The following is a 12,816-nucleotide window of genomic DNA, read 5'->3' as shown; positions in this document are numbered from 1 at the left end:
AGTCCTCTATATTCCTGATCTTTGCATAACCCTTCTCCCACAACAAATTGGCAGTTTTCTGCCTATGCAGAGTGTACACAGAAAGCTGCCAGTGGTGTGGACAGTTATACGGAGCTCAGCTTTCAGAGAACTAGTAGATCTGCAGCAGAAAAAACAGTGATTTCATAAAAATGACAGCACACAGTACAGTAACTGACACATCACTGGAATCAAAGTGTCTAACCCTACATTATACTGCTTTTAGGTGGTGTAACAAAAACCTGGTGACAGATTCCCTTCAAAGAAAAGTTGAAATACAAATAAACCAAATATTTAAAATGTAATCTTATTTTAAAGTAATATAGGACAATAATAAAATTATTATTCTGCAGACTGCCAAAGTGACGCATGAGATAAGTTCATTTTTTTAAATGTGTATAACTTGCATGTTAAAAGATAGGCCGATAAATTAATATAATCACTCAAGTTGAATAAATATAAATGAAAGAATGTATTATATTACATGACATGAACAAAGTATATCTCAATATCTGTTATAAACCATACAAACACATTACATTTTAATCCAAATTTTTAAATTCCTTCACGTTAACATACAGCTGTATTGCATAATGCACTAAAAGACATTTCAAACATAATGTGCAAATATAATAGTGTATTATTCATAGCTATATTTATGGTACAGTTACAAAACAACACATTGCAATATAATACACAGTTATCATACTTGTCCCATTTATTCATTAGACCATATACAAATATACATTTTGGCTATGAATATATATTGACGTGTGTATAGCTGGAATGACATATTCTCTTTGATATTTTGGGACTACATGTTATAGTGGAGTAGCTTATTTTTTCTTCTTCATTTCTTCTATTAACATTTATCTGCTGGGAATTTTCTCTCAGGTTTCCGTCATATCAACAGTTATGGTACTTGTTTACACCTTCCTGAAGAAAAAAAGAAAAGCATTTAGTATTAATACCTTCAAGGAGTTTTCAGGTGAAGATAATTTATCACCTATCCAGTGGATAGGTGATAACTTAGAGGTTGGTGGGGGTTTGACTGCTGGGACCTGCACTGATCGGCAGAACGGGTACCTTTTACTCCAGTTAGAATGGAACGGCAGTGTGCATGCTTGACCGTCTTTCCATATATTCTCTATGAGGCAGCCAGAAAATGCTGAGCAAATCACTCAGCAGCCCTATAGCAAATAAATGGAGCTGCAGTCGGACTCTATTAGACGCCCAACTATGTCTAAATTATCACTTATCTTTTGTATAAGTGATAAACATATCTTCACTAGAGAACCCCTTTATAGAATCACTCCCATCAAAAGTTTTTATCCTCTTAATATATTGCAATCATCATATTACATAGCACTGTGTACTTACAATTGCTTAATTTACCTTTCTACCCTGCTAATTCTTCTCTTTTATGTGCTCTATGTAGAAACAGGAAGTCTCTTGTCCCTGCATTTATCATTCCCCTCTTCAACACCTGACCCAGCTGCTCCCTCCTCCCAGGAAGTTTTGCAGTGATTTATGACTCATATAGGGAAAATTGACCTCCTGTTTCTACATAGAGCTTAGAAGGATTCAACTACTCAATTTTTAATCATGCGATGTCATAGTCATAATGGAAAACAGAAGAATTAACTGGGTAGAAGGGCAAAATGAGAAATTGTAAGTACATAATGCTATATAATATGATGATTGTAATATATTAAGAGGATACAAATTTTGCTGGGAGTGCTTCTTTAAAGTTTAAAAGTGGAAAGTACATTTTATCTGCTCTGTAACATTAAATATAGATGTATAGTTTGCAAAGAGCGTAAGCTGCATTGGGCCCAAGACCCTGTTCTGTGCTTGAGAGACAGGCATAACGTATCAGTCCTATATTGCCTCTAAATATATTATGCCAGGAAAGACGTATGGTAAAAGAGAAGAGAATTTGGTGCGTCATATTAGTTGTAACTTATATCAACATTTTCCTGTAGAAAGGTCAGGAACATTAGGTTCACACCATATTTATTGAAATGGTCTACTGAACGTAGGCAGCTGATATACAACTGCATTCGTCTGCCCGTACACATGTCCTCATTTACTTTTCTGGCACATATCTAGTTAATTACCTTTTAAGACCATGTTAGACTTATACTTCAGTAGTTTATTACTTAAGATACTCCAAATATGGTGAGAACCTAGCTTAAACTAAACAAGTTCAAATTATTGTCACCTACAAAGGTAATTTCTTGATGAATTTGACCTTGTATTTCCTCCTTACTTCTCATACATTCTTTAACACCACCTACAAATTTCCTATTCCCCACCAATTAAGGTATGTTCACATCTATATGATGTAAAAAAAAATACTGGAAAGAATCCACATATAAATTGTGGTGGAGATTTTATGTCCGCAGCATGTCAATTTATGTTGAGAATCATTTCATTGAAATCAACAGAGGAGACAAAATCCCTAGGCCTGCAGCTCTCCTAACAATACATAAGGTTTAAAATAATCATAAAAAAACACACACACTCCCCCTAGCACTTTGTGGCTTCCTTGCTGGTCATTCGCTGGTCTTTCTATAACGCAGCCTTCAATGATGATGTCTAGTCCATATGACTTCTACAGTCAATCACAGTCCGCAGTGGTCACATGGGATGAGATGTAATCACAGGCCGCAGTGGTCACATGGGATGAGATGTAATCACAGGCCGCAGTGGTCACATGGGATGAGATGTAATCACAGGCAGCAGTGGTCACATGGGATGAGATGTAATCACAGGCCGCAGTGGTCACATGGGATGAGATGTAATCACAGGCTGCAGTGGTCACATGGGATGAGATGTAATCACAGGCAGCAGTGGTCACATGGGATGAGATGTAATCACAGGCCGCAGTGGTCACATGGGATGAGATGTAATCACAGGCTGCAGTGGTCACATGGGATGAGATGTAATCACAGGCAGCAGTGGTCACATGGGATGAGATGTAATCACAGGCAGCAGTGGTCACATGGGATGAGATGTAATCACAGGCCGCAGTGGTCACATGGGATGAGATGTAATCACAGGCCGCAGTGGTCACATGGGATGAGATGTAATCACAGGCTGCAGTGGTCACATGGGATGAGATGTAATCACAGGCCGCAGTGGTCACATGGGATGAGATGTAATCACAGGCCGCAGTGGTCACATGGGATGAGATGTAATCACAGGCCGCAGTGGTCACATGGGATGAGATGTAATCACAGGCTGCAGTGGTCACATGGGATGAGATGTAATCACAGGCTGCAGTGGTCACATGGGATGAGATGTAATCACAGGCTGCAGTGGTCACATGGGATGAGATGTAATCACAGGCTGCAGTGGTCACATGGGATGAGATGTAATCACAGGCTGCAGTGGTCACATGGGATGAGATGTAATCACAGGCAGCAGTGGTCACAAGGGATGAGATGTAATCACAGGCCGCAGTGGTCACATGGGAAGAGATGTAATCACAGGCTGCAGTGGTCACATGGGATGAGATGTAATCACAGGCCGCAGTGGTCACATGGGATGAGATGTAATCACAGGCTGCAGTGGTCACATGGGATGAGATGTAATCACAGGCTGCAGTGGTCACATGGGATGAGATGTAATCACAGGCTGCAGTGGTCACATGGGATGAGATGTAATCACAGGCTGCAGTGGTCATATGGGATGAGATGTAATCACAGGCCGCAGTGGTCACATGGGATGAGATGAAATCACAAGCCGCAGTGGTCGCATGGGATGAGATGTAATCACAGGCTGCAGTGGTCACATGGGATGAGATGTAATCACAGGCTGCAGTGGTCACATGGGATGAGATGTAATCACAGGTAGCAGTGGTCACATGGTATGAGATGTAATCACAAGCCGCAGTGGTCACATGGGATGAGATGTAATCACAGGCTGCAGTGGTCACATGGGATGAGATGTAATCACAGGCTGCAGTGGTCACATGGGATGAGATGTAATCACAGGCAGCAGTGGTCACATGGGATGAGATGTAATCACAAGCCGCAGTGGTCACATGGGATGAGATGTAATCACAGGCTGCAGTGGTCACATGGGATGAGATGTAATCACAGGCTGCAGTGGTCACATGGGATGAGATGTAATCACAGGCTGCAGTGGTCACATGGGATGAGATGTAATCACAGGCTGCAGTGGTCACATGGGATGAGATGTAATCACAGGCCGCAGTGGTCACATGGGATGAGATGTAATCACAGGCAGCAGTGATCACATGGGATGAGATGTAATCACAGGCCGCAGTGGTCACATGGGATGAGATGTAATCACAGGCTGCAGTGGTCACATGGGATGAGATGTAATCACAGGCAGCAGTGGTCACATGGGATGAGATGTAATCACAGGCAGCAGTGGTCACATGGGATGAGATGTAATCACAAGCCGCAGTGGTCACATGGGATGAGATGTAATCACAGGCTGCAGTGGTCACATGGGATGAGATGTAATCACAGGCTGCAGTGGTCACATGGGATGAGATGTAATCACAGGCTGCAGTGGTCACATGGGATGAGATGTAATCACAGGCTGCAGTGGTCACATGGGATGAGATGTAATCACAGGCCGCAGTGGTCACATGGGATGAGATGTAATCACAGGCAGCAGTGGTCACATGGGATGAGATGTAATCACAGGCCGCAGTGGTCACATGGGATGAGATGTAATCACAGGCTGCAGTGGTCACATGGGATGAGATGTAATCACAGGCAGCAGTGGTCACATGGGATGAGATGTAATCACAGGCCGCAGTGGTCACATGGGATGAGATGTAATCACAGGCTGCAGTGGTCACATGGGATGAGATGTAATCACAGGCAGCAGTGGTCACATGGGATGAGATGTAATCACAGGCAGCAGTGGTCACATGGGATGAGATGTAATCACAGGCAGCAGTGGTCACATGGGATGAGATGTAATCACAGGCCGCAGTGGTCACATGGGATGAGATGTAATCACAGGCCGCAGTGGTCACATGGGATGAGATGTAATCACAGGCTGCAGTGGTCACATGGGATGAGATGTAATCACAGGCCGCAGTGGTCACATGGGATGAGATGTAATCACAGGCCGCAGTGGTCACATGGGATGAGATGTAATCACAGGCCGCAGTGGTCACATGGGATGAGATGTAATCACAGGCTGCAGTGGTCACATGGGATGAGATGTAATCACAGGCTGCAGTGGTCACATGGGATGAGATGTAATCACAGGCTGCAGTGGTCACATGGGATGAGATGTAATCACAGGCTGCAGTGGTCACATGGGATGAGATGTAATCACAGGCTGCAGTGGTCACATGGGATGAGATGTAATCACAGGCAGCAGTGGTCACAAGGGATGAGATGTAATCACAGGCCGCAGTGGTCACATGGGAAGAGATGTAATCACAGGCTGCAGTGGTCACATGGGATGAGATGTAATCACAGGCTGCAGTGGTCACATGGGATGAGATGTAATCACAGGCTGCAGTGGTCACATGGGATGAGATGTAATCACAGGCCGCAGTGGTCACATGGGATGAGATGTAATCACAGGCTGCAGTGGTCACATGGGATGAGATGTAATCACAGGCTGCAGTGGTCACATGGGATGAGATGTAATCACAGGCTGCAGTGGTCACATGGGATGAGATGTAATCACAGGCCGCAGTGGTCACATGGGATGAGATGTAATCACAGGCTGCAGTGGTCACATGGGATGAGATGTAATCACAGGCTGCAGTGGTCACATGGGATGAGATGTAATCACAGGCTGCAGTGGTCACATGGGATGAGATGTAATCACAGGCTGCAGTGGTCATATGGGATGAGATGTAATCACAGGCCGCAGTGGTCACATGGGATGAGATGAAATCACAAGCCGCAGTGGTCGCATGGGATGAGATGTAATCACAGGCTGCAGTGGTCACATGGGATGAGATGTAATCACAGGCTGCAGTGGTCACATGGGATGAGATGTAATCACAGGCTCCAGTGGTCACATGGGATGAGATGTAATCACAGGCCGCAGTGGTCACATGGGATGAGATGTAATCACAGGCTGCAGTGGTCATATGGGATGAGATGTAATCACAGGCTGCAGTGGTCATATGGGATGAGATGTAATCACAGGCCGCAGTGGTCACATGGGATGAGATGAAATCACAAGCCGCAGTGGTCGCATGGGATGAGATGTAATCACAGGCAGCAGTGGTCACATGGGATGAGATGTAATCACAGGCTCCAGTGGTCACATGGGATGAGATGTAATCACAGGCTGCAGTGGTCACATGGGATGAGATGTAATCACAGGCAGCAGTGGTCACATGGTATGAGATGTAATCACAGGCTGCAGTGGTCACATGGGATGAGATGTAATCACAGGCAGCAGTGGTCACATGGGATGAGATGTAATCACAGGCCGCAGTGGTCACATGGGAAGAGATGTAATCACAGGCTGCAGTGGTCACATGGGATGAGATGTAATCACAGGCCGCAGTGGTCACATGGGATGAGATGTAATCACAGGCTGCAGTGGTCACATGGGATGAGATGTAATCACAGGCTGCAGTGGTCACATGGGATGAGATGTAATCACAGGCTGCAGTGGTCACATGGGATGAGATGTAATCACAGGCTGCAGTGGTCATATGGGATGAGATGTAATCACAGGCCGCAGTGGTCACATGGGATGAGATGAAATCACAAGCCGCAGTGGTCGCATGGGATGAGATGTAATCACAGGCTGCAGTGGTCACATGGGATGAGATGTAATCACAGGTAGCAGTGGTCACATGGTATGAGATGTAATCACAAGCCGCAGTGGTCACATGGGATGAGATGTAATCACAGGCTGCAGTGGTCACATGGGATGAGATGTAATCACAGGCTGCAGTGGTCACATGGGATGAGATGTAATCACAGGCAGCAGTGGTCACATGGGATGAGATGTAATCACAAGCCGCAGTGGTCACATGGGATGAGATGTAATCACAGGCTGCAGTGGTCACATGGGATGAGATGTAATCACAGGCTGCAGTGGTCACATGGGATGAGATGTAATCACAGGCTGCAGTGGTCAAATGGGATGAGATGTAATCACAGGCTGCAGTGGTCACATGGGATGAGATGTAATCACAGGCCGCAGTGGTCACATGGGATGAGATGTAATCACAGGCAGCAGTGGTCACATGGGATGAGATGTAATCACAGGCCGCAGTGGTCACATGGGATGAGATGTAATCACAGGCTGCAGTGGTCACATGGGATGAGATGTAATCACAGGCAGCAGTGGTCACATGGGATGAGATGTAATCACAGGCCGCAGTGGTCACATGGGATGAGATGTAATCACAGGCTGCAGTGGTCACATGGGATGAGATGTAATCACAGGCAGCAGTGGTCACATGGGATGAGATGTAATCACAGGCAGCAGTGGTCACATGGGATGAGATGTAATCACAGGCCGCAGTGGTCACATGGGATGAGATGTAATCACAGGCCGCAGTGGTCACATGGGATGAGATGTAATCACAGGCTGCAGTGGTCACATGGGATGAGATGTAATCACAGGCCGCAGTGGTCACATGGGATGAGATGTAATCACAGGCCGCAGTGGTCACATGGGATGAGATGTAATCACAGGCCGCAGTGGTCACATGGGATGAGATGTAATCACAGGCTGCAGTGGTCACATGGGATGAGATGTAATCACAGGCTGCAGTGGTCACATGGGATGAGATGTAATCACAGGCTGCAGTGGTCACATGGGATGAGATGTAATCACAGGCTGCAGTGGTCACATGGGATGAGATGTAATCACAGGCTGCAGTGGTCACATGGGATGAGATGTAATCACAGGCAGCAGTGGTCACAAGGGATGAGATGTAATCACAGGCCGCAGTGGTCACATGGGAAGAGATGTAATCACAGGCTGCAGTGGTCACATGGGATGAGATGTAATCACAGGCCGCAGTGGTCACATGGGATGAGATGTAATCACAGGCTGCAGTGGTCACATGGGATGAGATGTAATCACAGGCTGCAGTGGTCACATGGGATGAGATGTAATCACAGGCTGCAGTGGTCACATGGGATGAGATGTAATCACAGGCTGCAGTGGTCATATGGGATGAGATGTAATCACAGGCCGCAGTGGTCACATGGGATGAGATGAAATCACAAGCCGCAGTGGTCGCATGGGATGAGATGTAATCACAGGCTGCAGTGGTCACATGGGATGAGATGTAATCACAGGCTGCAGTGGTCACATGGGATGAGATGTAATCACAGGTAGCAGTGGTCACATGGTATGAGATGTAATCACAAGCCGCAGTGGTCACATGGGATGAGATGTAATCACAGGCTGCAGTGGTCACATGGGATGAGATGTAATCACAGGCTGCAGTGGTCACATGGGATGAGATGTAATCACAGGCAGCAGTGGTCACATGGGATGAGATGTAATCACAAGCCGCAGTGGTCACATGGGATGAGATGTAATCACAGGCTGCAGTGGTCACATGGGATGAGATGTAATCACAGGCTGCAGTGGTCACATGGGATGAGATGTAATCACAGGCTGCAGTGGTCACATGGGATGAGATGTAATCACAGGCTGCAGTGGTCACATGGGATGAGATGTAATCACAGGCCGCAGTGGTCACATGGGATGAGATGTAATCACAGGCAGCAGTGGTCACATGGGATGAGATGTAATCACAGGCCGCAGTGGTCACATGGGATGAGATGTAATCACAGGCTGCAGTGGTCACATGGGATGAGATGTAATCACAGGCAGCAGTGGTCACATGGGATGAGATGTAATCACAGGCAGCAGTGGTCACATGGGATGAGATGTAATCACAAGCCGCAGTGGTCACATGGGATGAGATGTAATCACAGGCTGCAGTGGTCACATGGGATGAGATGTAATCACAGGCTGCAGTGGTCACATGGGATGAGATGTAATCACAGGCTGCAGTGGTCACATGGGATGAGATGTAATCACAGGCTGCAGTGGTCACATGGGATGAGATGTAATCACAGGCCGCAGTGGTCACATGGGATGAGATGTAATCACAGGCAGCAGTGGTCACATGGGATGAGATGTAATCACAGGCCGCAGTGGTCACATGGGATGAGATGTAATCACAGGCTGCAGTGGTCACATGGGATGAGATGTAATCACAGGCAGCAGTGGTCACATGGGATGAGATGTAATCACAGGCCGCAGTGGTCACATGGGATGAGATGTAATCACAGGCTGCAGTGGTCACATGGGATGAGATGTAATCACAGGCAGCAGTGGTCACATGGGATGAGATGTAATCACAGGCAGCAGTGGTCACATGGGATGAGATGTAATCACAGGCCGCAGTGGTCACATGGGATGAGATGTAATCACAGGCCGCAGTGGTCACATGGGATGAGATGTAATCACAGGCTGCAGTGGTCACATGGGATGAGATGTAATCACAGGCCGCAGTGGTCACATGGGATGAGATGTAATCACAGGCCGCAGTGGTCACATGGGATGAGATGTAATCACAGGCCGCAGTGGTCACATGGGATGAGATGTAATCACAGGCTGCAGTGGTCACATGGGATGAGATGTAATCACAGGCTGCAGTGGTCACATGGGATGAGATGTAATCACAGGCTGCAGTGGTCACATGGGATGAGATGTAATCACAGGCTGCAGTGGTCACATGGGATGAGATGTAATCACAGGCTGCAGTGGTCACATGGGATGAGATGTAATCACAGGCAGCAGTGGTCACAAGGGATGAGATGTAATCACAGGCCGCAGTGGTCACATGGGAAGAGATGTAATCACAGGCTGCAGTGGTCACATGGGATGAGATGTAATCACAGGCTGCAGTGGTCACATGGGATGAGATGTAATCACAGGCTGCAGTGGTCACATGGGATGAGATGTAATCACAGGCCGCAGTGGTCACATGGGATGAGATGTAATCACAGGCTGCAGTGGTCACATGGGATGAGATGTAATCACAGGCTGCAGTGGTCACATGGGATGAGATGTAATCACAGGCTGCAGTGGTCACATGGGATGAGATGTAATCACAGGCCGCAGTGGTCACATGGGATGAGATGTAATCACAGGCTGCAGTGGTCACATGGGATGAGATGTAATCACAGGCTGCAGTGGTCACATGGGATGAGATGTAATCACAGGCTGCAGTGGTCACATGGGATGAGATGTAATCACAGGCTGCAGTGGTCATATGGGATGAGATGTAATCACAGGCCGCAGTGGTCACATGGGATGAGATGAAATCACAAGCCGCAGTGGTCGCATGGGATGAGATGTAATCACAGGCTGCAGTGGTCACATGGGATGAGATGTAATCACAGGCTGCAGTGGTCACATGGGATGAGATGTAATCACAGGTAGCAGTGGTCACATGGTATGAGATGTAATCACAAGCCGCAGTGGTCACATGGGATGAGATGTAATCACAGGCTGCAGTGGTCACATGGGATGAGATGTAATCACAGGCTGCAGTGGTCACATGGGATGAGATGTAATCACAGGCAGCAGTGGTCACATGGGATGAGATGTAATCACAAGCCGCAGTGGTCACATGGGATGAGATGTAATCACAGGCTGCAGTGGTCACATGGGATGAGATGTAATCACAGGCTGCAGTGGTCACATGGGATGAGATGTAATCACAGGCTGCAGTGGTCACATGGGATGAGATGTAATCACAGGCTGCAGTGGTCACATGGGATGAGATGTAATCACAGGCCGCAGTGGTCACATGGGATGAGATGTAATCACAGGCAGCAGTGGTCACATGGGATGAGATGTAATCACAGGCCGCAGTGGTCACATGGGATGAGATGTAATCACAGGCTGCAGTGGTCACATGGGATGAGATGTAATCACAGGCAGCAGTGGTCACATGGGATGAGATGTAATCACAGGCCGCAGTGGTCACATGGGATGAGATGTAATCACAGGCTGCAGTGGTCACATGGGATGAGATGTAATCACAGGCAGCAGTGGTCACATGGGATGAGATGTAATCACAGGCAGCAGTGGTCACATGGGATGAGATGTAATCACAGGCCGCAGTGGTCACATGGGATGAGATGTAATCACAGGCCGCAGTGGTCACATGGGATGAGATGTAATCACAGGCCGCAGTGGTCACAAGGGATGAGATGTAATCACAGGCCGCAGTGGTCACATGGGATGAGATGTAATCACAGGCTGCAGTGGTCACATGGGATGAGATGTAATCACAGGCCGCAGTGGTCACATGGGATGAGATGTAATCACAGACTGCAGTGGTCACATGGGATGAGATGTAATCACAGGCCGCAGTGGTCACATGGGATGAGATGTAATCACAGGCTCCAGTGGTCACATGGGATGAGATGTAATCACAGGCTACAGTGGTCACATGGGATGAGATGTAATCACAGGCAGCAGTGGTCACATGGGATGAGATGTAATCACAAGCCGCAGTGGTCACATGGCATGAAATGTAATCACAGGCAGCAGTGGTCACATGGGATGAGATGTAATCACAGGCAGCAGTGGTCACATGGGATGAGATGTAATCACAGGCAGCAGTGGTCACATGGGATGAGATGTAATCACAGGCTGCAGTGGTCATATGGGATGAGATGTAATCACAGGCCGCAGTGGTCACATGGGATGAGATGTAATCACAAGCCGCAGTGGTCACATGGGATGAGATGTAATCACAGGCTGCAGTGGTCACATGGGATGAGATGTAATCACAGGCTGCAGTGGTCACATGGGATGAGATGTAATCACAGGTAGCAGTGGTCACATGGGATGAGATGTAATCACAAGCCGCAGTGGTCACATGGGATGAGATGTAATCACAGGCTGCAGTGGTCACATGGGATGAGATGTAATCACAGGCTGCAGTGGTCACATGGGATGAGATGTAATCACAGGCAGCAGTGGTCACATGGGATGAGATGTAATCACAAGCCGCAGTGGTCACATGGGATGAGATGTAATCACAGGCTGCAGTGGTCACATGGGATGAGATGTAATCACAGGCTGCAGTGGTCACATGGGATGAGATGTAATCACAGGCCGCAGTGGTCACATTGTGGCACCCCAGGGGTCTGGTCTCCACAGTAATAGCAATGTTATGTCTGAGAGCAGGTGGGAGGTCTCTTGGTCAGGAATCCTATGTATGCCACACCTCCTGCCCAGTCCTGGGAGGGGAAGAACTTCCCCTATATAAAGCTGGGGCTGAGGCAGGGTTAGTGAGAAGAGTTGAGAAGAAGAGAAGCAGCTATAGGAAAGAGAGATCAGGAGCTCTGGGGAAGTCGTGCTAAAAGGAATCAGGGGCTGGCAGCTGAAGAGCTCGCCCTGATTGAAGAGTTACCACCAGACCCGGAGTCCGAGGCTGTGGGGATTAACCCAGATCCAGCAGCAGAAACCGCCCGGCAGGGGATTTCAGGTCCTCTGGCCAAGAAACCCGAAGGCACGGTCACACGCGTGGGACCAGCACCGCCGTCGTGGAGCGGAAGCCACTAGAAGGCCCCGAGTCACCGGCCATACGGGTGAGCACCACACGGTACACTCAGGGACGTGGGCTACTTTTACCCGCCTCTAGCAAGGTAGCCAGAAGAGTACAATTAGTTGGGGAGGCCTACAACTCCGCCTGGCCAGGGGAGATCCCATCTGCTCAAAGACTGACCAGGCCCCGATCGCTAGCCAGTACTCCGGGAGGGTCTATCTTTATCA

General features: G+C 47.6%; 1 protein-coding gene across 1 annotated transcript in view; it reads right to left on the bottom strand.

Annotated features, from left to right (window-relative positions):
• Window positions 1–471: 471 nt before the first annotated feature.
• Window positions 472–12,816, bottom strand: part of CD36 (CD36 molecule (CD36 blood group)) — a 91,548-nt gene continuing 79,203 nt past the window's right edge. Inside the window, exon 13 of the mRNA XM_073652308.1 lies at window positions 472–954. Coding sequence (XP_073508409.1) covers window positions 945–954 — 10 coding nt within the window. The 3' untranslated portion in view covers window positions 472–944. The remainder of the gene's footprint in view (window positions 955–12,816) is intronic.

The sequence above is a fragment of the Phyllobates terribilis genome, unplaced genomic scaffold, assembly GCF_046119375.1.
Source record: "Phyllobates terribilis strain yellow unplaced genomic scaffold, ASM4611937v1 Scaffold_11__3_contigs__length_659146591, whole genome shotgun sequence".
Classification (NCBI taxonomy): domain Eukaryota; kingdom Metazoa; phylum Chordata; class Amphibia; order Anura; family Dendrobatidae; genus Phyllobates; species Phyllobates terribilis.
Note: the sequence above shows the minus strand (reverse complement) of the source record. Positions and strands in the feature narration are given on the sequence as shown.